Source organism: Saccostrea cucullata, unplaced genomic scaffold, assembly GCF_032062105.1.
Source record: "Saccostrea cucullata isolate Sc308-1 unplaced genomic scaffold, CSIRO_AGI_Scuc_v1 ctg294, whole genome shotgun sequence".
NCBI classification, from domain to species: Eukaryota; Metazoa; Mollusca; class Bivalvia; order Ostreida; family Ostreidae; genus Saccostrea; species Saccostrea cuccullata.
Genome location: NW_026936003.1, coordinates 221707 through 249465, shown reverse-complemented (window position 1 = coordinate 249465; position 27759 = coordinate 221707). Strand labels below are relative to the sequence as shown.

The window sequence follows — 27759 nt, the reverse complement described above, 5'->3', positions numbered from 1 at the left end:
TGTACTTTTAAAGCAATACTAACACGAATTTTGATATTGATGATATTCATCAAATTAACACTAATAATTATCATACAGAGATATTTATTTCTGGGACATTTAGATATTGAGCATATAAACAACATCATAAAACATTTCAATTGATAAATATTCTCACGAAGAGGAAGAAATGCCAGCTCTTTGTTTAAGAATTTCAAACATATCTTTAAAGTTTTGAAGTAAACCAAGGCCAGCATTTTTTATATTCGACCAAAATCTTTTTAAAATATTCTTGTCTCCTCTCTCGATTTCATCTCGAACACTCTCACGCACCACTTCCCACCCGCCATTTTCAACATATCCAGGAGTGGAATCAATATCAGGAATAGCAGAGACAGTTCTAGAATAAAGTTCATCTTGTTCTCTGCGGACTTCCGCTAGTTTCTGTTTGACTTCCGAAATTTTTTGATGAATTCCTGATACGTGTCCCCCTTCTTCCATTTCAAACGTCTCAGGGATGGCTTCTATCTGAAGATTATCCATTTCTGTTTGTAACTGGGTGAGTCTCTTGCACATAGCATCATTTTCACTGAATCGTTGTTGTTCCAACGTTTCTAACTTTTCCAACAAATATTGTTCGTGCTGTTTATATATATTGTTCTTTTCCTGGTATTCTTCAGAGAGTCGTTTTCGAAGTTTAGTGAATCGCTTTTTGCTTTCAGTCTCTAACTGCTTCTTTAACTCTTGCTCTCTTTGCCGGATTGCGAGTTCTGTTTCATCAAAAATAGGGCTTGTATAATAGTCCCCGCCATTTCTCCTGGTCATGCACTGTATCATGTCCAATAACTCTTGGACCTGTTGTTCAGAATTTTTCGGATCATCCCCGGTATTATCCAAAGCAAAGTAACGGTCGTCACACTCATTTATAATATCTTGGAGACACTTCGGAGCATCTCTGACAATTTGATGGATTGTCTTTTTACCTCGGTCTAAATCATCTTTCCGAGTGAACACAACAATGAGATATTTCATCATATCTGCGCCGAACATTTTACGGAGAAGGACCACGGTTTCATTTTCTTCTTGAGTAAAACGTCCGATCCCCACTATCAACAAAATGGCGTGAGGACCAGGGGCCGTCAGGCCCACACACTTCAGGATTTCTGTTGTGATGTCCTCATTGGATAGCCCTACAATGAAATAAAACATGAACAACAGAATGATTGATTGTTTGTTTGTTGTTTTATGTCCCTCTCGAGAATATTTCACTCATATGGAGACACCACCACTTGCCGATGGAGAGGTACAAATTTTGTCGTATGCTCGGCATTCAGGGCCATAGAGCAATGAGGGATTTCGTGCCATCACCTACAAATGTGCCGCGACACGGGACCTTTTTACGATCTCATCCGAAGTCTCCATGTCCCTCAGTGGGATTCGAACCCGCGACGTTAAACAACAAACAAATTTCCAATCTGATTCGGTCGCAAATCAATATCTTAGAACGATCTATATTTAAATCAGGCTGCTGAAAAATGTTGATGTTGCAGGGCTTTCAACAATCTCAATAAAATACTTGTACATGTAATAGTTTACAAGGTTTACACGTATATACTGTCTTTTTGCAAATGCAAATGTGTCTGGTTTATATATTTTTTTCTGACTTATTTCACAGCAATCGATAACTACATGACTGTGTAGAACGTTTTTTTTAAGTTGTCCTTATAAATACAGCGTACATTTGTGACCGGACAGAATTTTTATATTTTTAGGCACTTGTAGTCATATCAGCGTGTTGTCAGACGTCTGTGGTTTCTCTCTTCACGATATGTATTGTTTAAAAGAACGATCCCAGTGAACGTTACGTATCTTCATCTTTTTCTGTATTTAGGGAGGTAGCATATTGATTTCTGGAATTAGCAACACGATACTTATAGCTATAACCTCCTGAATTTGCAACATGATAGCAATTTAAAGACTATACATGTTTTTATGAGTAACTGGATAACAACTACAACACCCCCCCCTCCTTCAGACTTAAAACAAGCTTACTACCTCCATGAACAGTAGTAATGACGCCTGAAAAAGTTTGAAAATTAGGCCCACAAAGGACCATAACGCCTATGAAAAAGCTGCAGTTCTATGAACCGTGAACTGTATCATGTACCATCAATATCCAATATAGCAAAGTTCATCCCAGAAACAGAGTGCCCTAAAAAGTGGAAGTGATCTCCTAATTAATACAGGTGGGTTCAATCAACTTCCTTTTAAATGCAAATCCACCCATTTTAGTGCAAGTACTAGTATTTATAACCTAAGGTTCTGTTTCCATTTAGAGAAAAAAATACTAGTTTTTCATGTAACATTACAGAAATAGGAAAGACTTCCTGGTAGTGTAAAGTCGAGGTGTATTATAATGGTGTTTGAAGGAAGGGAGAAGTTGGCAGTGTTAACGGTGAATGTCCATGTCCATAATCAACAATATATATAAATACAAATATAAATACAATTTATATGCCAAAAATTATGTAATTTATATGCCGTATCATATTATCATAGCTTTTTAGCTTTTAGTATTGATTTCAAGAAACAGTTGTCATACGCAGATGTTTCATTCAACATGGGAAAATATACCACATTTAAAACTGACCCTTTTACAATTTACAATTATTTCAATATCTATGCAATCTCCGCCTGTATTCAAAAATTCTAACATAAAACTGTTCATTTTAAGTTACAGAAGTAATGCTGGCTAAGAATGAACCAAGGGATAACCAAAAAAGACATTCATTCCTCCTATGACATTTTGACATACTTAACATACATTTTGACATACTTGTCTCCAGAGGAAACCACCCGAGGAACACAATAACTTCGTGACGATGTATTTGTATTGATTCATTCACTCCCTTCAATTGCTGATATAAAACCTTCCTTTACTGTGTTGCCCGATTACTTCAACCATCGGCTTAAGGTCCTTTCTTAAAAACTCTAGAGGAATAGGAGGAATGATTGATTTATTGTATGTTGTTTGACGTCCCTCTCGAGAATTTGATGTGAGATCGTGGAAGAAACTTTAAACACCATGTCCCAATCCACCAATGCCATGATATGAGTTAGATATCTGAGATCACACAGTATCAAGCATCACTTTGCAAATCCGAACACAGATAGACTGATACAAGGAAAGAACAACTCCAATGCCAAATTACTAAATGCTTAAGATGGCAGTCAACAATGGCTTACAACTAAAATCTTATCCAGATTCTCCACCAATTTTCAAACACTTTTGACACATGTCCTTGTTTGAAAGACATTGACTTGACGATATGAAATAAGATTATTCAAAACTATGGTAAGAATGCAGTCGTTAATTTTTTTTTACTGATTCGGGCAGGCAAGACTCTCTAATCCAAATCCCAAATGTTAACAACTGATGTAAAATAACTGAAAATTGAAAAACTGTTGCTATTTCTGGGTGACTTCACACTTCATGGGATTAGAAAGGTAAAAAAAGTAAAATTGTTCAAATGCTGAAAGATATAGAGATACCACCACTTATTACTGAACTTTGACCTACTCATTTCACTACATCAATCACGCGGACATTAATGGGAAGTTACTTTCTTCTCAACAAAACTTAAATTATGTGATAATTACTTCCCAGATACATGTAGTTAATTAATGAATTTCCTGGTTTTCCTTATCAAAACTTATTGCATATTATTGATAATAAATTGCTCTTCAAACTAAAAAAATGTAATGATGAATGTTTCTCTTGTGAGCTTGGGATTTCAAAATATAGAAAAGGGAATCGATGAAGATTACTTTTCCCACCAAATCACATACATGTACCACCACTACAAAGTGCAAAGTATAAAAAAATTGTTCCAACATTCTTTACATGAAGTAACATACAATGTAGGTACATATTTTCAGTGTTGAAAATGAATCAGCAGCCTTGTTTTGTATAAGACATATGTCCACTAGCAGTATCTTGAAGTGAATGAGGCTTTCATAATGTAAGTGCCCCCATGCGCTGGCATAAAACTTAAAGGGTATCAATCTATATTCTAGAGCGAGAAAAGAAGCAAAAATTAGATTCAACCCTTCGGCATTCTGACCTCAAGACCTAGCCTGGGGGCCATAAAACTTAGTATAGATGAGCTCACTTTTGATCTAAGTCTCACTTTTCCACTATTAATTCCTTTGGAAAAAGTGCGACTGAGACCAAAAGTGAGCTCTTCTTAGTTTTATGGTCCCCAGGCCAGGAGACAAGAGAAATCGCTTCCATCTTAAATAATTTATAAAAAAAATTATTTGTTAGTTTTTATACATGTATATCATTTAAACATTATCATAATTATTCATTCACATTGATGATACAATTGATATTTCCAATATACATGTACCTGTGTCAAAAAGCCCTGGTGTGTCTACAACCAGCAGACGATGGCCAAAACGGTCGACTGAGCCTCGTTTGCATTTCTTGGTGATGGAGGAATTTGAAATATCCGAGTGGAAAATAGTTTTGCCGAGTAAGGTGTTCCCAGTAGCACTCTTCCCGGCCCCCGTCCTGCCGACCAGAATGATTCGAACTTCGTCTGTAAGAGTTTTTGAATATTGTGCATTTGAGTTGACAAGTCAAACAAATAAAGGCGTTATCGTCATTGTAATATTCAATGTTGATCAGCTGAGCAAAAGACCCTCTGAAATCTTTTTTAATGTTTTTCATCTAACTTTCTTTTTTTTTTGTACCTCCTCTCTTAAGCAAGCATGAGAGAGAGAGAGAGAGAGAGAGAGAGAGAGAGAGAGAGAGAGAGAGAGAGAGAGTACCAGGCAAAGCAAGTTAGGAAAAATAAAATATTTTAGCATAAAGGCCTCTTGTTTGCTGATCTGTTAATATAATTAATAAAATGTGTTTCCACATATGCAAATTGATTCCTGCTTCCTATTGCTAACATAGATATCAAATAAATGAGTTAAGTTATTCATAGATGCAATCACTTTATCTCAATATTAAACTATTTTCCTTTAAATTAAGGTTTCACTCACCATTGTCCTGTGCAGAAGATGTATTATTAGAATCCATTCCCTCTGGTCTTACTGCTTCAACTTCAACAGGTTTGCTGTATCCGCACAACTCACAGGATGTCTCCACGGGGTTATTTTGGTATGTACACCGAGAGCACTGCCAATCACTGTCTGTATAAGAAAAAACCCAGACAGAATTACCAATCAAATTCAGGTTTAGATTGTACATATTAAGTGTGAGTGAGTTCATGTATGGTTAAAAATTCAGATCTAAAATCAGGAAATGTTATGTAAGAATGTTATCCAAGTTGTGTCCTGTTCTTAGAATAAAGCCAGTATATTCACCATAGCTGATCATGAATATACCTAAGAATATTTGTCTACATCTACTAGTATATAAAAGATTAAACTGTTCAAACCAGAAAACCTTCGAGCGATAAAAGGAGAGCATGCAAATGGTCAAATAATGAACAAACCTGTTATTGATGTTGACAGACATGATATAAAGACTTACATCAGAGGGAAGAGCAGAAAGAAACACAGAACAAACCTGTTGTTGAGATCTGAAAAGATGGCTGATAATTGCTATGGATAGACATTGGATTAAGACTGAGGGCACAACTCATCCGTTCCTTGTGGGAACCACAGGACTGACAACATCTGTTGTTCTGATTCCGGTGTCCACACGCGCAGGTCCAGTTACTAAGGAGGTCCATGATTTCTCTCTTGTCCAAAAAAGCATATTATCAGCTTACAAAATGAGAAGTTGATCAATCGTGGTGTTGTTTCACGGAAGGATAATTCAAAATTTCGAAAATTTCCGTGTTGTGGTTATGATCATTACCTGTGGCTATGTTATATAAAGTAACTAAAGATGTTTTGAATTTTTTTTTAATTTTCAGACAGGAAAACTTTGAAAATTTTCAATACGTACAAAATAAGGTTTCAACGGAATTCCACTACAAATCGTACTTTCCTGATTTAAATTTGTGTTCTTAATCATATCAACATGTGTTGAAATTACACATTTCTCTTTTACAGCCCACCAATATAATCCTAATGTCATGGAAATTTATGAACAATTGCATTTAAATTTTATGTAATTTATGATTTTAAAAAGCACTGTTTTTACTAAATTCTACCTTGGTCTATGTAATTCTAAATTAATAGTAATATTTTAATGAAACTTCATAAAATATCTGTAAACAACTCTTTAACAAAACTGAAAACAACATTTTTGTTCAAAAAATAAAATAGCAGTATACTATTAACTTTTAGGATTATATTTTATGAAACTCGACTCAAGTTATTTCACATAAACAGATAAATGAAAGATTATGGACTTTGGAATCTCCAACACATTTTGAGATTCTTGTATGTATAGACATTAATGACCAACTAAAATTAAACTATTCGAAAAAGTGACCTCTTATTGTCAATTAACAGTACGACATTTAACTCTGGACACGACATAGTCCAGACTTTTTACTACCATTTCTAATTATTATAACCAAAATATTTTTATATCACTTGGTGGGATTTCTTAGCAGTATTCCAGGGTCTTAAGTTGGACTCAAGAACATCTCCACTATTAAAGATATGAAGTCCTAAAACTCAGAATCATATGGGAGAATGGTGGGATTTTCAGTCCCACCAACTATCCCACCATTCTCCCATGGGAGAAAAAATGTCAGATGGGATATTTTCTCCTAGGGGATTTTTTCTCCCATGAATTTGTTCAAATGGGATAAATCCCACGGATATTGACAATGAATTATTTTCTCCAATACATTGTGAAACATGGAACTGTTCTTGAGTCCAACTTAAGACCCTGGAATACTGCTAAGAAATCCCACCAAGTGATATAAAAATATTTTGGTTATCATAATTAGAAATGGTAGTAAAAAGTCTGGACTATGTCGTGTCCAGAGTTAAATGTCATACTGTTAATTTCTTTTCCTATTAAGTATTACATGTATTCCTATATCATTGAATATTGTATTAATGGTATTAATCTCTTTCAAATAATTCTGTACGCAAGAGTATTTTTCTGATTTTTCAAATTTCAATCAATACAATTTGACTACAGATTACTTCGTATACCTGATTAGAGGCTTAAAACCCTGGTTTATTGGTCAATAGCTGATGTTTATACTCCTCTTTGACGCCTGAGTTTCCAGGGTCTATGTTATTGCCCTGATCGTGGTACACGTTCATATCTGGATTTATAAGATTGATTTATTTTAGACCACCTCCAGAATACTGTTTATTTTTCCTCCCTCGAGATAAAAAGGTCGGTAGGTTGGGAGGGTTCCCTCAAAAATTTAATATCCAAAATATGTTAAAATTGGAAATTTAATACAATTAAAATATATGTAGTAAATTATGAGCTAGATGCAAACTTTCGGAATGCTTAAAAATTTTCCTGGAGGTTTAAAAGGTTTAAACTGTTTTAAGAGTTTTTTTTTGTCCAATCAGTCGGGAGTAGACAAGCAAACAATTTTTCAAAGATGGCCTAATACATGTATCATCATCAATTGATACATACATGTAACAGAAATTGTGATGCACCATAGATTTTGGTTCATGTTTTCTTTCTAAACACAAGCGATATTTTATTCTTTTTATCTTTCTCAAATCACAAAATTCCACAGAAATTAAAGATAAAAATACTTTTAAAGTCGTTTACAGAAATATTCAAGACAGATACATGTACATGTATATTCTTTCATTAATATTAAAAACACATTAAAATATAGCAAGTTGCTTAAGAAATCATTGTTTAGTTTAATGGTAATGCCAGGGCATCAACGATAGTTGGAAACTTGAGATAGTTTGCATAATGGACTATCGAAGTTCCATTTGCATAAATTATCCCTTGTTCCAAGCGTAACCAACAAACAGCGAGTCCTTATTTTTACAGTTTGTGAAATTAAATTTAGATTTTGATAACAAGCAGCCTTCCATGTCAATTTCAATAGTTCCCACCCACTGACTTTAAACACAAAGACAGACGCAAGTGATTGACATGCACATTAGGTCTCCTTAGCTTGCTCATGACCTCTAGCTTGGCGAAAAGACAAGATAGGGTAAGACCCGTATTTGGCCCCTGATTTTGGGTGTCTTTCAGAATGATGCAACAGTTTATCTTTAGAAACATCTTGTCATCCCTGCCACAAAGTGAGTATTGGTTCCAAGTTTTAAAATACACAGAGGCCACAGAGAGGTGAGAAAATCTTCGAATATTTTTCATTTTTATGCAAATTTTCATTGATTTTACAGCACATTTTGTTTCGGAAAACACAGAGCACAAACTTGCCTATCTACCAAATTTACATATTTTATACACTAGTATCAGATGCAGTTTACATGTAAAAGTCTCACATAGGCAAGCTTGTACTCTATGGTTTCTGAAGAGAAAAGTATCTCAAATATGATGAAATTCTACCAGAATTGAGGAAAATGTCCTACTTCTGCACCCTCTAGTGGCTTCCATGTAACCTTTGAATCCGGATTAGTGTTGATTCAAAGCAAACATCATTTTAAGTTCTTACATGTTACTACAAACTATCAAAATTTTACCAGTGTTCTGATTTTTACATCATGTAATGGACCAGATATGACCGTTACATATACCCTACCTTGTTCTTTGCATTCCGATTGAATTATCAAGACATCAACTCACCTAACTTTCGAAAGTTTTCACAGAGAAAACAAATAGAAATGGAAATTCATAATTTTATACTCAACAAAACACACTTTAATATATATACATCTATAATAATAATAATAATAAAACATATTCAATGTTATTTGCATTATCTATGGCAAACATCATAAAATTTACAATTTACAAATCACCCTGCTCTTCTGTAACTATCTTGCATAAAAATAAAGTTTTGTGTGAAGTTCCTGCTCACCTTCGCATTTAAGATTGACGATACCATTGATATATACAGATTTTTTGTCTTCGCAATTGATCAAGAAAAGATGAATATTGAGAGCGGCTCAGTAGAAGCCTGCCCTCCCTTTAATTACCTCAAATATTTCTTTGAATTTAGTCACTAAACCCTTTCCCGCGTCCTTGATATTTTTCCAGAATTTCTTCAGAATGTTCTTGTCACCACGTTCAATTTCGTCTCGGACGTTTTCTCTTAGAGCTCTTTTAAGTCCCGCTTCATCTCTGTATCCCAAACCCGGAACCTCTTCTATATCTTCGTAGAGCATCATGTCCTCTTGTTTATGTCTGACATCCTCCAGACGACTTTTGACCTCAAGGATCTTTCGCTGTAAGTTGAAAAGCTTGCAGTTTTCTTCCTCATCAAAACTTTCTGGATTGGCTTCCATGGTTAAATTGTCCATTTCTGTTTGAAGAGCTCTCAGATTCTCACGCATTGTTTGTCTCTCAATCGATTGCTGACTCTCCAATCTTTCAAGCTTCTCAAGCAGCGCGCTTTCTCTTTCTCTAAAATGTGAATTCTTGTGATCGAACTCCATGGAGATCATTCGTTTCATCCTGCTAAGTTCTTGTCTATTCTGTTCTTCATACTTCTGCCTAATTTCTCGTTCGCGTTCCTGGATTACTAATTCAGTCTGATCAAAGATAGTACTGCTGTAATATTTATTTCCATTTTTCTTCACCATGGTTTCAATCATCTGCAAAAGATCTTTTACTTGTTGGTCCATATTATGGATATTTTCTTCTGTATTATCGATGGCAAAGAATCTGTCTTCACAATTTCTTATTATATCTTGTAAAGAAGGCGGAGCATCCCTAAGTATCTGTTGTATAGATTTTCGACCACGATCAAGATCATCTTTCCTCGTGAAAACGAGAATAAGATATTTTAGCATGCTTGGACCGAATGACCTTTGTAGCAATTCGACAGTTTCCCTTTCCTCCTGCGTAAACCTACCAATACCTATCACTAACAAAATGGCATGTGGTCCAGGTGAACTTATTCCCACACATTTCAAGATCTCCTTCGTGATAGCATCATTTGTCATACCTTGAAATAAAGAGAATAATCTGATTTCGAGTAAATTTGTTAATTTGGAGTTTCTGATTGGAAGTGTGTCACATATATTCTGTTCTCGATGAATGTTGTACTTACCGGTATCAAATAGACCTGGGGTGTCAACCACTAAAATTTCCCGACCAAACCGTGCTGCTGTTCCTCGTTTGCAGATTTTAGTTATGCTTGAATTCGAAACATCAGATTCAAACTCTCTCTTGCCAAGAATGGAATTTCCTGTTGCACTTTTCCCTGAGCCCGTCTTTCCAACGAGTATAATACGAATTTCATCATTTAAGTATTCGCATTCTGTCATAAAATTAAGCAAAAGTAGAGGTATCTATGGTTTTTATGAAAACCACCGGAAAATTTTGATTTTTTACCTACTGTGACACTGATAAATTTGTATTTTCTTTCAGTAGTACTCAAGATGTTTTATTGAAAAATATTTGAATTTATATTTTTTTATTTTCTTTGATGAAAACATTGTTTACCACTCTATAATGGAATGGATAATAAAAATTTTAAAATTGGATCACACTTACCAAGCCACTTATGTGCTCTTATTTGTTAAAATTGTTTTACATTACATACGACTATTTCTCTAAATGTATTTTTGTCTCTTTCAATAATTTAACCCAAGCGTATGGATTTTTTTTAAAAACTTATCTCATTTATTTTAATTCATTTTTTTAAAAAAAAAAGTTCCAAATCCTGTGACCGGGATGAAATAATAAAAACTTTGGTATCTGTAACAAAAGTATCCAGCATACCAAATTATTCAGAAAAATTTGCATTTATTTTTTTAGGAAAAATACTTTGTGTATTTAAAAAAAGAAAGAAACAACGAATTTTTAAAAAAAAATATAACTTTTCGTTATGAAATAGTAAGAAACTTTCTCTGACAAAAAAATAATAAAAAACTTTCGTGTAAAATTGTGTAATACATATTGTTGTGAGTTACCAGAAGCTCCTGACGGGGGAAGGTCTGGAAGTGGTGGTAAATCTCTCCGAACAGAATCTTCCTCCAAATCCTCGACTGGAAGCGAACCTGGATAGGAGAGACAAGTAAAGGAACTCTCCATCTGTGTTTGTTCAAAGCCACAAACAGAACACACGGACTCAAGTGGATTATTTAGGAAGGTGCATTTTTCACATTGCCATTCCCCTAATGAAAATAATTCACCACAATATTAAGAATATAGTTTTATCAACGTGACAAAACACCTTGCTTTAACACTGAATTGAGTGATGGTTAATGTAAGAAAATGCAAACATCTTACCTGTTGATGAAGGGTACGTTAAGATGTTTGACTCGGCACCTTCTTCCATCTGAGTCTCCCAAAAAGTTCTAGAGTCTGATTCCGAAGGAAGCCGGTTTTTGTTTGAAATCCTAGAATCATGTGTTTTCAAAGCAGAATTCCACAAGGAAATATACTATTTTTGTTTGGGAAATAGTTCCTGTTTATGATAATGACTAAATTAGCCAATATCTTTAGGCAGGAAGTACTTGTTCCTGTCTTGGATACTCCTCTGTAAGAAAGATAAGATAGGAAAGAAAACTCGGAAAAAAATGTTGATATCATCCAACTCCATCTCTTAAAATTTTATTTTGGTTGTTGCCATTTTGATCGATTTTAAAACCCAAAATAGTTTATCATCTATCTAAACCTTTGAAACAGATAAAGTTTATCTTTGTTCTTTCCTTAAAAGTAAAACGTGGGTGGTAAAGTGAGTAAACACTAAAACTGAGAATAACTTTGTAACTATGCGCATCACCGCCCCAGTTGTTTTCTGGTTGTTAGTGTTATATACACATCGTACCAAAACATACAATTATGTTCTTCCTAGATATAATAGATCTGTTTCAATAAAGTCCCCAGAGTTATCTGTAACATATGAAAAAAATTGTATAATGTATTTTGTTGTAAATTTTCGACGATTTTGTGAATTCATCATTTTTACTGAAAGAATTGTTTGATCATTTTGACACACTATCTATGTGTGAAGAGTGAATGATTTTGATAAACTTTGTTAAAAAAATTTTCTCTCTTTGAATTAAGTTTTTTCCCTCGATCATTTTCAAGGCTTATTTATGTCATTTATTATCCTGTAAAGACATGGAATCAATCTATGATATCTACACATATCGTTATTTGTATCAGCGTTTCTATTGTTTTTATTTCTATCTTTAACTTAATTTTGAAAATTACTGGTCCAACAATTATCATTTCGTTTGCTCAGTCGACCAGAGACATATCCTTCAGCGTGCTTGTGAGAGGGTGAGGGTGTGTGTGTGTTGGGGGGAGGGTGAGGGAGGGTGAGAGTGTGTGTGTTTGTGGGGGGGGATTGAGGGAGGGTGAGGGTGTGTGGGGGGGGGAGAGGGAGAGGGTGTGTATTGGGGAAGATTGAGGGAGGGTGAGGGTGTGTGTGGGGGGAGAAAGGGTGAGTGAGGGTGTGTGTGCGTTTTTAATACCAACTACACTGGCCGGTTATGATTTGAAATCAATTATAATTCTTACAAAGAGTTTATGTTTTTGTTGGAATTATAAATTCAAAAAGAGAAGAGAAGTAAGTTAAAACTTGCATTATATGGAATCATGTCTCTTATAATGAATACATGTACTTGTAATTTGTATGTTATGAGGGGATCATCAATACTGATGAAATAAACTTGATCGTGAATCTTATAATTTTTTTATATTAATCATAATGTTCAATATTGTAATTGTCTTGACCTATTATACAAGGAGAGGGTGCGAATAGGCTTTGTCTGTTTTCTAATTTTAATCAACTATTTAATGTGTTTTAATCAATTAATACTTACTTCCAAATAGCATCTATTAAACATGTTTGCCTGACGAAATCAATGATAATGTGTTGCACCAAACTGGTATTCTAGTTTGCATCTGAAGTAAAAAAAAATTGGACGAAGCTTTCCACTATATACTTAGCATTTTTAGCTGACCTGAGCTGAAGGTTCCAATGAGCTTTTCCGATCATCAATGTCCGTCCATCCGTCTGAAAACTTTTCAGATTTTCATCTTCTACTCAAGAACCACTTGTCAAATTTTAACCAAACTTGATACCAAAGTCATACTTGGATGAGGGGGTGTTTAAATTGTTAAAATTAAAAGTCAAGTACATTTCAAGGGAAGATAAGTAAGAAAAGACAAAAATAGACTGATGTCATTAAAAATATTCTTCTGTAGAATCAACGTGCCGGAAAAGCTGAATTTTATGCGGAAGCATCTTGGGGTAGTGTAGATTCTTAATTGTTCAAATCATGACCCCTACGGGTAGGTCGTTGCAAAAATATTCAGTTACTGATGTACAAACAATATACATGTAAAGCTAAGTTTTATCAACAATAAAACCTTTTGTTACGGAATGGAAAGTATTGTTGCAATTGTCAAGATACGTGGTGTATGCCTTGTATTCCACAGGGCATTGAGATGCACTGTAGTTTTATCCTCTGTTTAAAATACAATTATGCTCATTCAGTTGACACATTACATGTAGTGGTTGAATAGAATTTTGTTTTCTTTATAATGGACAGAGAGATCATTCTCTATGGAGTATGTGGAGATAACGAACAGTATTCGAGCTGAAAAGTCCATCAAACATTACAAAATAGGAGCGGAGCAAAAACGAACATGATATGTTCTTTGCATTTAGAAGAACCATTCGTTTACTTCTAAGGTTATCATTTCTACATTGAACTATTCTACGGATTTTTCCTCCGTTGCATTTGATCCCTGCTCTGCTTCAGCTATTGATTGTTTATATAGACTTTGAGCTTAGATACTGTTTGTGATCTCCATATTTCATTCTTATATCTCCCTTGCCCAACCCACTGTTTTAACTGGGTCAGAGAACAAATCCTGTTATCCCTAAATAGTCTTCTGCCTTTTCCTGCCTTCCTTCCGCTACAGAGCAGAAAAACACACTGTCTTCCTCTTTATAATTTCAGGCGTGGTGTTAATTATTAATTGTTAATTTCCTATTATTCGAACATTTCGAACAATTTATCATTTTAAAGATAGGGGGTATTTTGGGTTTCCCACAAGAATTCGAAGCTAGTAGCCATATTCTTTAAAAACAGAGACATATTCAGGGCTTATATTATTTTCCAAAAAATCTAATAAATTAGTTTCTCTATAAGCAACTTTGATTGATGAGAAATATAAGGTTTCTTTATAAATCTAATTTCTCTCACAACGACCTTTTCAATCTACAGATCTCTAGAGGTTTCTTCCACCTAATTTATTAACAATGATATCAACGTCAGATAACAACGTTAACTAAAAGTTTGAGGTAATACAAATGGTAATTATTTATATACGACTATATACATTATTTGAGTTCAAGGGCATCATGCGTTTTGTCTGTTCCAAGAACCAAATTGGTTCGAAGGTCGACAAAACGCATTTTCATGAGAACATAGTCTATATTAATGATTGTTATACCTTTCATTTTAATTTTTTAAACACATGTATTTTGTAATGTATTCCATGATGTAACCTCAGGTCCGTCACTGTTGAACACCAACGAATGAAAACGAGATTAAGCTCCGCCCATTCTGTGACGCAAGCGGTCCAATATCTCACTCAGCGGTCAAACATTGATTTTTTTAATGCCCGCTCAGCAAAATCTTGAAAAGAATTTGATTTCAAGTCTCATTTGAGACTTTTTGAATAAGTATTAAATTAAAGAGTTAATAAATATCCTTTCTGGCTGATTAATTTTAAGTTTAATTCTTCTATTTTTAAGGCATATTTTTTCCGACTTCTTCTTTATCATTATTTGGTCTTTGTTTTCAAATTAAGTTTAAGAAACGAATGTTCCGTCTTTCTTGATCAATGCAGAGAGCACAAGGCAAGTGTGACCAGTCGATGTGGGATGCTTTCTTTTCCAAGGCACATAATCCCACCCGTGGAATTTTCAGGGGTACACTTTTTTTTGTCTTGATCAAGATTTGTATTGTATTTAGTTGTTTTTTTTTTTAAAAGATAGTTTACTGTTTGTAATCATCACTTTTCATCATACACAATACATGATGATAAGCATCTACCCTTTTGCCTTCCAGATGACAAAATATGGTGTGTTTAAAAGATAGTCCAATGTAATATAATGTGAAACAAACACAACAAATCAGATACATAGTTTTATATATTGTTTATGTGCAAACCTTCATCTTAAAACTCTCTTTCCACTTAACATCTTGAATATCTTTGTTTGGCAGTACATCTTTTAAGGTTTTGTCAAAGGTCAACATGTCCAAAAATTTATTTTTACAATAGCCCCAAAACTATGTGAAGTATAAAGTTAAAAAACTTTTACAGTTTATAAATTTTTCATTGATTAACAGATAGAAAGTATCACTTGATAAAAAAAAATACTTGGAAAAAGTATTAATTGAGAAAAATTCTTCTTAAAAATGCTTATATTTTCAAAAAATACACCTAATTAATTCCACGCTCTTAGTGAAAACCATTATTGCAGAAACAAAATATGTTTATCAATGAAGGACAAGTTGGACTTGGATAGCCTCTGGAAAGTTGTTTCCCCTGTTTATTTTGTCCAAATGTTAAGACTTGAAAGTGAAAGTACCTTGCAAATGGCGGATTCTGTAGGGGTCTTGTCTTTATACATGTCATGCTTTCAATTACAGCCTTTCAGAGACTATTCACGTCCAACTTGCCCTTCAATGATAAACATATATTATTTCTGCAATGATGGTTTTCACAAAAAAGACAGAATTAAGCAGGTGCATTTTTCTTTAAATATGCACATTTTCTGATACAATTTTCTCAAAAAATATCTTTTTGAAAATATTTGTTATCAAGTGATACTTTCTATCTATGAATCAATGATATATTTATAAACTGTAAAGGTTTTGACTTTATACCACACATAGTTTTGAGCTATTGTAAAAATAATTTTTTAGACATGTTGACCTTTGACGAAACCTTAATAAATTTTCCTCTTAAAAACCAGGAATGTATATGAAAATGAAATAACTTTGTATGTGTGTACTTTTAAACAATATGACTGTTTCTGTTTCGTATAAGGTAAAATTAGGACTGTATTTTGTTCGTTATTACAAAAAAGTAAAAGAAAAATCCCATTGATCATGCATAAATAACAAACAACAAAACTGACAGACAGCTGAAAGTTTGACGCTCATCTGATTCGTCTTTTTTTGACATAAGAAAAAAACCCGTAATACTTTTAGCATAGAAATTATTTGATTTTAATATATAACATAGCAACGTTTGTATGAGACTACTATATGATAATTTAGGTTGCTGATGCAAAGTGGATTTTTTTTACTGAAACATTAATCACAACAATTGGTGCATGATGATGTATTAACATGCAATCAAGAGTATGAAACTATAAAGTAACTGATGAAAAATTCATCAAACTCCCATCTTCTCCTTCACTGTGTCAAATATATCCTTAAACTTATTGACTAGCTCTGATCCCGCCTTTTTGATATTCTTCCACGCTTTTTTCAATATATTTGTATCTCCACTTTCAATCTCATTTCGAACATTGTCTCTGAAATATCGGTCAAGCCCATCGCTATATGGATGATGAAATGCAGAGCACTCATGGGGAAACATACACCTGAAATCTTCGTCCATCTTCTCTTCTTGTTCTTGCCTCACATCTTCCAGACGGCTCTTCACTCCTAAAATCATCTGTTGCAAACTGACCAATTTTGAGTTTTCATCCTCATCAAAACTATCAGGAATGGTTTCGATCATCAAATGGTCCATATCCGTCTGTAAAGAACTGAGTCGGCGAGTGAGACTTTGTTGGTCAATTTGAAGCTGATCCTCCATACATGCTAGTTTGTCAGCCAATGTCCTTTCTCTCTTTTTAAGATTTGAGATCTCCTCCATGCTTTTCTCATATTTAGCTCTCAGTTCTCTTTCGCGTTCTCTAATAGCCAACTCAGATTGGTCAAAGATAGTACTAGTGTAGAATTTGTTTCCATTCTCCTTCACCATTGCTTTTATCATTTCTATAAGGGCCATCACCTGCTTTTCAGACTTTTCAGTACCTTTTTCTGTATTATCTATGGCAAAGAATCGATCTTTACAACTGCTGATTATTTCTTTTAAAGACGAAGGGGCATCATTTATAATCTGCTCTATAGATTTTCCCCCACGGTCTAAATCATCTTTTCGTGTGAAAACAATTATCAAATATTTCAGCATGTTTGGACCAAAGGCTTTCCGTAGTAATTCAACTGTGTCTCTTTCCTCTTTGGTAAACCGACCGATTCCGATGATGAGCAAAATGGCATGAGGCCCTGGGGCGCTGATTCCCACGCATTTCAAAATCTCCTTAGTAATATCCTCATTTGTCATGCCTGGAAAAATCATAATACAACTGTTTCTTTATTTTGATAAATTATAGTGTATTTTTGATTATCTTGATAAGCCTATTAGTCTAAAATATAATCAAAAAATTAAATGGTGGTTTGCTCTGTAATTTTCTAGATGAAAAAACTGTTATAATTGCATGGTGGAAGAAATAGTTTTTCCGCAATACAACTCTCGAAAGATAGACAAGTTTATTAGGCATCGTTTCTTATTTACGGTTGTGACTTCATAATTATATTTCGTGCATGAATTTTTTGAACTCAGATAATTTGGATCTACATTTATAAATCAGCGTAAAAGATTAAATAGCTATGTGTAAAATATGTTAAAAAATATCTTTTTAAATCTTTTCCCCATCCTCTTGCCTCTGGATTTTAAAGAAATGTAGCATTCATTTAATAAGAGACCTGTGTCAAAAAGGCCTGGAGTATCTACGACTAGTAACTCCTCTTCGAATCTTCGGACTGATCCTTTTTTGCAACATTTGGTAATACTTGAATTAGATACATCCGATTCAAAAATCCTTTTGCCCAAAATGGTATTTCCTGTCGCACTTTTACCAGATCCGGTTTTTCCAACCAGTATGATCCTCAACTCATCTCTCAAAAAGCTTCCGTCTTTGAAAGGGAAAACAAATATAGGAATTTTTTTAGTGATTAAATAAGTGTGAGGATATTTTCAGTGATGAAAACATTCCAAAAATAGATTTCTGAAATTTTTGTTCGTTGATGTATTTGATAACTTTAAGAATCAGAAGAAAATATATCAGGTTGAAATTCCAGAAATGCGAAACATATATAATGTATATGAAATACATTTTTTGAGATATCAAAAATGACAAAATAACACTCAAATATTTCTGAAGTAGTTTATCTTTTAAAAATTACACAACATCCAAAATAAAATAATATAGATATTTGTTTTAATACTGATTGTGGATTTTTGACATCGTTAAGCACATGTATGTACCTTTTCGCCTGTCGTCGCCCATATGCTCAAACCAATATCCTGTGGACTGACTTGGTGGACATATTTGATGGGGTGGATTCCAGGAGTCTCGGTTAGAATCGGTTGTTACAGAATCTTCCTCTATGTCAAATGTGGAGAGAGGATGAACAATAGTAGAAGGGACTTCATCATCTTCAATAGACCTGAAGCCACAAATCTCGCAGCACATCCTCTCTGGTCTGTTAAGATACGTGCACTTTGTGCACGGCCATTCTTAAAATAATAAATTTAAAGTGAAGATTCGCTGTACTCATACTAAGCATATTCAATTTTCCAATTAAATAAGAAAACAATCGAATTTTCTAATGAAATTTCTGCCAAGAAGACGTTTTAAAAAGTATTTTTGCTATTGTCAGTAAGGAATAAGGAATATTTTATGCATAAGAAAGGGCAAGTCTCAATAAGGCTTATCTGTGGTCTCCGCTTCCTCGTCAAACTTCGAACATTTATCAAACGCCTTAAAAATTATATTCTATTATTAACTAATGTCTTTATTATTTGAGTCATCGTCTAAAAATGTCAAATAATAGATATACGCAGCATACGAAGCTGCGTGCTGAAGTTAGGGTCCTTTGATTTTCATGAATATGTAAGACATCAATGACAGGTACACACTTTATAGCTTTCGTAAACACCGAGCACAGGTTTGTTCAGAGTCAAATTTGATATACAATGTATAATGTGTTCATTATATGTGTAAAGGTTGAGTAAAAATATCTTTGTTGAACAACCTTGTGCTCTCTGTTTTCTCACTAAAGTATTGTGATTTTGAACCTCTTCGCTGTCTTCTTTTACACGCGATTAACCTCTTGTTATACAGAACAAGATTATTAGATTTACTCTTGATGTTTCACCTAGATCAAGAGTAAGTGTTACTGAATTTGAAAAATTAGTTTTTTTGAACATTAGAAGTAGAGTGTGTCAGTTACGCCTCAATCACGTCTACAATATTTTTCATAATAAAGGTCCAAATTATATGTATAGCAATTTTAAGCGAAATGTTTCTAAAAATTGTACAAGATCAAGTCAATTCAATTTTTTTGTGCCAAGGGTTCAAAAAATGGAGATTCAAACATTTTTTTATAATGGAATTAAAAATTGGAATGCTCTACCTGACCAGATTAAAACAATAACAAGTAAATCAAAATTCAAAAAAGAGGTCAAAAAACATTTTATGGAGAAACTCAAGAAAAATGTCAAAGAGGATTTTTTATACTATTAGATTTATAACTTAATTTTTCTTTCTACCTCTACAATTAAGAACTTATGTTTTAGATGCTTTTTCATAGTATGATTAAATTTTTAAGCCACCTCGATTATAGTTAGTATACTATTTATTGTTTATATTGTATATTATATATGTCATATGCCAGTAATTTTGTTACATATAAAAGGACCCCATTGGGAATAAGCCATACTGGCTTTCATGGGCTATCCTTGGGTTTAGGCATATTTAATATAATATATTTATTTGAATTATATAAAAATAAGATTTATAAGTCAATTAGTTTTATAACTGATCTCTTAAATTATGTATATTTATTTATTTATAAATTTTTATACTGAGTTCATACTCACACCTAAATGTTATTGTACATTGCTAAATGTCTTTACCTGAATAAAGATTATTATTATTGTAGGCCTTTCAACTGCCGCTGGGATTCGCTGTTATGAACGATAACTCGTTGCTGAAACTTGTTTAGAGCAGGTCCGAAGTATCTAACTGTTTATACGTAAGTCATTTTTTATCATTTCCCAAGTGTTTCTTTGCTGTCAATAGAATCCAGTGGTTTAAAATTTAGCACTAATGTTAATTTTATTTATTACATAGTTGCGGACACCGTTTAATTAGATATAAGTAAAATTTTTGATAAAAATAAAAAGTGAAATCTAGCCCCCTTCTTAGTTCTAACCTGATTAAATGTTTGTACTCGGTCGTTCTTCTTCGTGTTAGGTAACACAAATAAGATACTTAATTGTTGCATTTACTTGTAAAAATATATATAATTATATATATAGGAAGCGCAAAAGTGCGCACTAAAAAACATGCCAATATATTTTCTTCCTCATAACAATCGTCAAAGAGAGTTAAAAATATTAAATATAGTCTGTTCCCCATTCATTTGACACTGTTATTTCAGGTAGAGTGAAGACATTCTCCTTCTTTTGGTCAACACTTTTGTGTACAAAACAATGTAAGGAACCCTTTGGTGTACATAACAATACCAATGCTGAAGTAGCCTGTATGTCATTCCTATAAACGATAACTCATAAATTGGCATTTAGTTGGTCATTTTTCACACCTGAGTTACCTGTCCTTAAAACACAACATCGTGCAATTCAATTGTAGATAATTAAACTTTTTAATGGTTTAATTAAATGTATGCAAGAGTTATTATCTTTTTAAATAATTTCGTGTACCTATAAATCTATCAATGAAATGTTATTTACTACATGTGCAACTTGAAAAATTAGTTGAAAGACCTAGCCTATTTATGACCTGTTCAGAATCAAAACAAGCCACGTGGATTTGTGTCTTTACGGGTAAATGCCCGGGCAAACATGCTAGCAAGCTAGCGCTCAGTTGAAACGTCCAGTTTTATATCGGTCAGCATGGACTTGTTTGGTTAATCTTGTTATAGTGTTTAATTGCTCAAGTTTTGTAAATAGAAAATTGTATTTGTAGTTGATTGTGAATCTTGAACATATAATTCGTCTTTGAAAGGAAAATATCATATATCAAGAATATTCTTTTTATAATATCTAATCTAAATGTCTCCGCACATTTCCATGTAAAGGAGAAACCGTCGTCTGATGGGGGAAAATGTTCCGGCATTTTTTTTTTAGTGCGATGGGTGTTAAAAATTGGCTTGTATTTTTTGATATGTTTAGTTATTCATTATAAATACACAATGCTTTAATTAGAAATTATGGTGGCATATTTCTGCCCCCTACATGCAAGATAAAATATGTTAACATGCAAGAAAATTATGTCAGCATGCAAGAAAATTATGTATACATGCAAGATAATTATGTTGACATGCAAGTTAACCAATCTTATAAGAAAATATAATTTAAATATGGGTAAATTTACTTACTAACGCCTGTATCTGACATTTTAGATGCAATATGCAACATAATTATGTAGACATGCGACTTTTTTTATGTCAACATGCAAGATAATTATGTCAACATGCGACTTATTTATGTCAACATGCAAGATAATTATGTTAACATGCAAGATATGTAAGTTGATGTGCAATTTATTATCTTGCATGTTCACATAAATAAGTTGCATGTAAACATAAATATTCTGCATGTCTACGTAATGTCTCGCATGTTAATATAAGTATCTTGCATGTTGACATAAAGTAGTTGCATGTGTACATAATTAACTCGCATGTTGACATAGATATTTTGCATGTGTACATAATTAACTCGCATGTTGACATAAATATCTTGCATGTCAACATAATTTTCTCGCTTGTTAACATATGTAAATTGCATCTTCTCATAATTATGTTGCATCTTGCATCTACGATGTCAGATACGGGCGTCAGCACGGGATTTTACCCATATTTAAATCAGATTCCCTTAAAAGATTTGTGACTTGCATGTCAACATAATTATTTTGCATGTATACATAATTTTCTTGCATGCTGACATAATTTTCTTGCATGTTAACATAATTTATCTTGCATGTAGGGGGCAGAAATATGCCACCATAAGAAATACTTTGTTATACACAATGAAATCAAACAAAATACTCTTTCCTTATATCTAACCAGTAAACCAAGGGTGTAAAAAGGAACCACGTTACTATACTCAAGTGGAATACTTCTTTAGTATAATAATGTATCATCATAATAATGTTGATATCAGTTCCTTTATACGTTAAATGGTGAAGATAAAAAAGTGATCTAAAATGTAACACAAATGCGTGAAGATGGTTTGAAATATTTTAAACATTAAGTTTGTAAAAGACTCTGCAGACTGGCAGACTCAGTGGTGTCTCTTATTTCATGTTCACTGGGACACATGTATATCGGTTTGGCATCAATACACTTCAATTCTAAAACTAATTATTGTGTTTCCTCAAGTTTGATTCTTTCCTTCTTGAACTATAATTGTATGTTCAAACAGACACAACCATTTAGGCACAATATAATATGCAAAACACAACACTGTTGATAAATATAGCACCCAACACGGCTTAAGAAGACTGGTAAACGATGCTTTAAGCATATGTTGAATATTCAAATATTGTTTGAAGCATTGTTTATTTTCTATCTTACCTCTATCACTCATTGCCATACCCCTGTTTCTTCACTTCTATGTTTTCCTCAAAAGCCAACACATGGTTAATGAAATGATTGACATTCACCTACAGTTTTATTCTAAATTTGGCGGGAAATGAGTTGCACGAGCTGCACGCCTTGTAATACGGAAGCTAACTATTTTAGAAAATATGGCCTTCCTTGTCAAAATAGTATTATCTTGCATCACCAAACATGAAATCATCATTTAAGTCCAAAATATGAACACAGTACATTTACCAATAATAAAAACAAAAAAGCTCAATTAATTTCCAATCTGTATTTAGAAAGGCAATCCTTAAAAATAGACGTCTCAAATGTTTCATTTCCGATCTATGGTATATTTTTATTAAATTAAACAAAAACGGGGATTTTCAATATTTGTTTGATAAGGACAAAAATATCGACGATTTTTAAATTTCTTTATATTTCTGTAAGAATATAAAAAAAACCTAGATATCTTTTTTAAAATATACATCACTTTTAGAATGTTTGAAATGTAAAGGCCAAAAAATCGTAGTTGACTTTTCTTACAAATTAAATGATTGTCTTTTACAACTGGAAATTTTCCTTAATTTCCTTTTTTAAAACATAATTCCCTATTTGTGTTGTAATTTTCCTATTTGTTTAGCAATTTTTTTTCTTATCACATTATATTGCTGTACATTTTTACTGTTTTATTTTAATGTTTCATCGTAAGTTTGTATGTACTGTTTGTATAACATTTGTATTAAATAAGTTGTATTTCACTCAAGCTTGGATTAATACCGGTATATCATCAAAAATGTTTTTGTATTAAAATGCTTATTTTGTAAAGTTTTCATTTGAATATTTTTTTTCAAATGTTTTTTTTATTGAAAATATAAATACATATACAAATAAATCATTTAATGTTGCAATTGATTATGATTAAATGAAATAAGATCACTCATAACACGTGGATATAGTAAACAGATTCATAAATCAGGAACAAAGCCTCTTCATTCATAAAATGTTATTTCAGAGCCGTTTTAATTCATTGTTTTTCTCACCTGAAATAAAGTTAGATTGTAATTATTTTACGTATGATTGAATGATAAAATTTGTCTTCCATTAATTGATTATAGGTTTTTGACGTTCAGGTGGACAATTTTTCACTCATATAGATACTTACCGTTATCCGGTGAAGGGCCGCATATTTAGATCTGTACTTGGCACTTGAAGCCACTAATCAGAGGTCTTTGTCGTACCAATTCCTTCCTATTTGGCATGAAGCCTTGGTTTTTAAGGTCCCGTCCAAAAACTTTCACTTCAAAGTACCGAGAGCATGGCGAAGAAGAAGTTGCTACATTTTTACGAGGGTCATTTGGGAGAAAGCTCTATCGGATGAACTACCATGACGGTCTCTATGTATGATACTAGTATGTAGATGTACATTGATTATCTAAGTTTTGTCCGCAGTAGTTCTCAAAGTTGACTTTGAACAACTTTAAAATTAATGTACGATCTTGTATTTTGATTGCCATAGGTAGTTGCTATTCATAGACCTGAATAAAAAATCTATTGTTATAGCTATAGTAATTTGTTCCTATTATGATTTATACGAAAAAACATTTTTAATGTTTTGCTGAGTGTGCATAAAAAATCGATGTTTGACAGTTGAGTGAAATGTTGGACCGCTTACGTCACAGAATGGGCGGAGCATAATCTCATTTTCATTCGTTGCTGTTCAAAAGTGACGGACTTGAGGTTACACCACGGAAGACAGTATAAAATTAAAATGAACGGTACAAAAACATTTATTGACTGTATGTTCTCGGGCAAAATGCGTTTTGTCGACCCTCAAACCAAACTGTATGCCTTCGGCCTAACGGCCTTAAGTATAAGTCACATTATCCAACGATGGGGTATACGATGAGAAACCGATGCGTTTTTTGATGAAAATGGTGTGGTTGCCGGCCGGGCACCACTAGTGATCGGACGGTGACTGAGTCTTTTTTGCGAATCGGTGGGGTCATCTAGGAAATAATCGGCGATGTCTCCAACGATGCCTCACATCGCTCCTCATCGGCAACCCATCATTAACACATCTTTCAAGGATCGACCGATGTATGGCTGAGCATCGTCCAATATCCGTTGAATCTGAGGTCATCATGGGGTTGAGTGGTGGGCAACAGATAACAACCGATCATCGGTCGATGTTCTACCAAACATTTGTACGAACGATGTTCACCAATGTATGAGCGATGTACAATGCATCGTTGAACCTTTGTTTTTTTTCATAAAACACATTGGTTGCCCATCGTATGCACATCGCTGGATAATGTGACTAATACTTTTAGGACTAATAGGCCGATGTGGACCGATGTTGGGGCATCGTTAACACCACCGATTACTACCGATTACCACCGGTCTACGGCTACCGGCCGGGAAATTCGGTGGACAGTGAGACCCTCGAAAGTCAGTAAATGTAAAATCAACATAAAAATTTTTGGTTGCATAAAGAAAACTATTATTTTTGCGCAATTTTCATTTCGGTTGACTCCGAAGAAGGAAAAGAAATTGTGCAAAGAGTGGATAGTAAAAGTTTTTTATGGTTAGAGAGAAAAAACGAAACATGTCAATCTTATTTTCATCAGTAGCTGTCTTTGTAATTCTGAACTTAATGTAAGATTAAGTTAAAATTCAAGTGATATTTTATTAAGGAATGTTAATTATCAAAATTATTTTGTCTTTGTCGGCAAAATGTAACATCCGTCATGGAATTAAATAGGTATAATGAGACAAATTATTCCACATAAGAAGATGACTATCGGCAGAAGATAAAAGATATTTAAACATAAAGGGGAAGTTTACTGTCGTCAACAGAAGTTCATTGAGATATAGGCCTCTGTAGATGATCAAAATAAGTACATCTGTGTAGATTCAAAAGAAAAACGTTTCCTGATTTTTTTAAGTAATCTTTTCAATTTCTATCTCTACGAAAGGTTTTTAAAATCGAAGAATATTTACAATACAAAATAGAATACACGTGTTCTTCATTCTTCGTAGCTCGATGAACACTTTTGTCACCCATGCCCTGTCAAAAACATCAAACACCGATTTAAGAAGGATAATTATAAATAAATGATAGATCTGCGTGAGTACAAAAAGTGTAGAAAAAACAAGCATACTACTATAAACTAAAAAATTAACATGTTTGCAGAAATATATATTGTCAATGTGTCTGTACGTATAATACACACACGCACTGGCAAATATAAAGCAGGACACTTTAATGAATGTTAAATACACTTTAAAAAGTTTTTCAATATTTATTTTCACTACATCATTAACACATTTACATATATAAATGGTTTATGGTGGTTGCACTGTGTGTTCATTTTTAGTTTTATACGCAGTACTAGCTATTAATAGATTCAGCTACTGCTTCTACTTCTACTTCTTTACTTGTAAGAGGTCACCGACCCATCACACAAGTTTGACGTCAGACAAATGGTGCATTTTAAAATCATCTATTTACAGTAGAAGTGCAGGATAAAAACAATTTTGGCTCTGGTGTTTAATTCAGATGTTCTACGAGTCTGGTCTTGAATGACTCGTAATTATCGATGTTCAATAATTTGGGTGGTAGATCTTTCCAATCCTTGATAGTTCTGGAAAAGAAGCTGTTCTTATATTGTTCTCCAGTGGATCTTAGCCTGATAAAACGTTTCTGATGTGTTCTTCTTGTTGATCTTTCTGATGCTTGGATGTAGTCAGGTATTGGTATTTCAATTTCTTGGTGTAGTATTTTGTGAAACATGAGAAGGCGTGATATTTTTCGCCTTATCTCAAGAGATGGTAAATTCAATTTATCTAAAAGTGTGGTAACTATTCCTGGGTCTCTTGAATATTCACTAGCAATGAATCTTGCAGATCTTCTTTGCACCATTTCCAGCTGTTGTATGTGTTTTTGAAGATAAGGGTCCCATACACTACTTGCATATTCTAGATGAGGTCTTACTAATGCCAAGTATGCTTGATGTTTTATTTCTTGGGGAAATTTCCCTAGATTTCTCCTGACAAATCCGAGTGATCTTGTTGCTTTGGTGGTTATGTTGTTTATGTGGTGGTCCCATGAGAGTGTTGATGTCAGCTCTACTCCTAGGTATGGATTATGGTCTACTTTATCCAGAACATGTCCATTCATGTGGTAAGGGAAGTCTATGATTTTTCGTTTTTTGCAGATACGAAGAACATAACATTTGGTGGCATTAAAAACCATCTGCCATTTTTCTGCCCATCGTATAAAAGATGTTAGGTCTTTCTGCAATTTTTCACAGTCACTCTTGGAAGAAACAGCAAGATATAATAAGCTGTCATTAGCAAACAGTCGAATAGATGAGGTGATGTTATTACCAATGTCATTAATGTATAACAAAAACATCAGGGGGCCAAGGACTGTTCCTTGAGGGACTCCAGACTTCACATGGACTGATGAAGATTCCCCACCATCTACAAGTACCCTCTGTTGCCTTGTTACCAGCCATGACTCTATCCAACTGTTGATGTTTCCACTGATGCCGTAATGGTCCAGCTTTAGTAGAAGTCTTTTGTGCGGCACTGTATCAAAAGCTTTGCTGAAGTCTAATATCAAGAGGTCTACCTGTTGTTTTTGGTCTAATTTACGTGATATTTCTTCTACTGTTATGATAAGTTGAGATTCACATGATCTTCTTTGTCTGAATCCATGCTGAAATTCCACCAGTATTTGATGTTTTCAAGGTGTTCCATAATGTGCTTAAACATGATGTGTTCCATTATTTTACAGGGGACTGATGTCAGTGAAACTGGCCGATAGTTTTCCGGTTTACTTTTGTCTCCCTTTTTATATAAAGCTATGATGTTCGCTGTCTTCCAATCATCAGGTACATTCTTTGTTTGGAGTGTTTTCTTAAATATGAAAGTCAGGTAAGGTGCAATCTCTTTTGCAGCTTCCTTTAGGATCCGACAGGATATTTGGTCAGGTCCACTAGCCTTTGCTAC

At 33.6% G+C, this 27759-nt stretch overlaps 3 protein-coding genes across 3 annotated transcripts; all 3 read right to left on the bottom strand.

The window, feature by feature from the left end:
- Window positions 1-67: 67 nt before the first annotated feature.
- On the bottom strand, window positions 68-5793 carry LOC134244502 (GTPase IMAP family member 4-like). Its single transcript, XM_062726765.1, has 4 exons — window positions 5564-5793; window positions 5035-5184; window positions 4392-4583; window positions 68-1169 (listed from the first exon to the last, which is right to left on the bottom strand). Exons 1-4 carry the CDS (start codon window positions 5727-5729, stop codon window positions 154-156), a joined length of 1524 nt encoding a protein of 507 aa, XP_062582749.1. The 5' UTR covers window positions 5730-5793; the 3' UTR covers window positions 68-153.
- Window positions 5794-8795: 3002 nt separating this feature from the next.
- LOC134244538 (GTPase IMAP family member 7-like) lies at window positions 8796-11466 on the bottom strand. The gene is made up of 4 exons (XM_062726798.1): window positions 11312-11466; window positions 10993-11196; window positions 10128-10337; window positions 8796-10022 (listed from the first exon to the last, which is right to left on the bottom strand). The coding sequence occupies exons 1-4, from the start codon at window positions 11358-11360 to the stop codon at window positions 9022-9024; spliced, it is 1464 nt and encodes a 487-aa protein (XP_062582782.1). The 5' UTR covers window positions 11361-11466; the 3' UTR covers window positions 8796-9021.
- Window positions 11467-16260: 4794 nt separating this feature from the next.
- Window positions 16261-22844, bottom strand: LOC134244539 (GTPase IMAP family member 4-like). Its single transcript, XM_062726799.1, has 4 exons — window positions 22732-22844; window positions 18398-18649; window positions 17836-18045; window positions 16261-17415 (listed from the first exon to the last, which is right to left on the bottom strand). The coding sequence occupies exons 1-4, from the start codon at window positions 22748-22750 to the stop codon at window positions 16454-16456; spliced, it is 1443 nt and encodes a 480-aa protein (XP_062582783.1). The 5' UTR covers window positions 22751-22844; the 3' UTR covers window positions 16261-16453.
- Between the last annotated feature and the right edge of the window lie 4915 nt (window positions 22845-27759).

What these genes read in the sequence shown, in the direction of transcription:
- LOC134244539 (XM_062726799.1), bottom strand. An exon ending in GGGCGACGACAGGCGAAAAG is followed by an intron (nt 18,046 to 18,397) that starts GTACATACATGT and finishes TCCCTTTCAAAG; the next exon opens with ACGGAAGCTTTTTGAGAGAT. An exon ending in TCCAGGCCTTTTTGACACAG is followed by an intron (nt 17,416 to 17,835) that starts GTCTCTTATTAA and finishes TGATTTTTCCAG; the next exon opens with GCATGACAAATGAGGATATT.
- LOC134244538 (XM_062726798.1), bottom strand. Translation starts at nt 11,360, where the DNA reads ATGGAAGAAGGTGCCGAGTCAAACATCTTAACGTACCCTTCATCAACA. An exon ending in TCCCCCGTCAGGAGCTTCTG is followed by an intron (nt 10,338 to 10,992) that starts GTAACTCACAAC and finishes ATTTTATGACAG; the next exon opens with AATGCGAATACTTAAATGAT. An exon ending in CCCAGGTCTATTTGATACCG is followed by an intron (nt 10,023 to 10,127) that starts GTAAGTACAACA and finishes CTTTATTTCAAG; the next exon opens with GTATGACAAATGATGCTATC.
- LOC134244502 (XM_062726765.1), bottom strand. Translation starts at nt 5,729, where the DNA reads ATGGACCTCCTTAGTAACTGGACCTGCGCGTGTGGACACCGGAATCAG. An exon ending in ATCTTCTGCACAGGACAATG is followed by an intron (nt 4,584 to 5,034) that starts GTGAGTGAAACC and finishes AAACTCTTACAG; the next exon opens with ACGAAGTTCGAATCATTCTG. An exon ending in ACCAGGGCTTTTTGACACAG is followed by an intron (nt 1,170 to 4,391) that starts GTACATGTATAT and finishes ATTTCATTGTAG; the next exon opens with GGCTATCCAATGAGGACATC.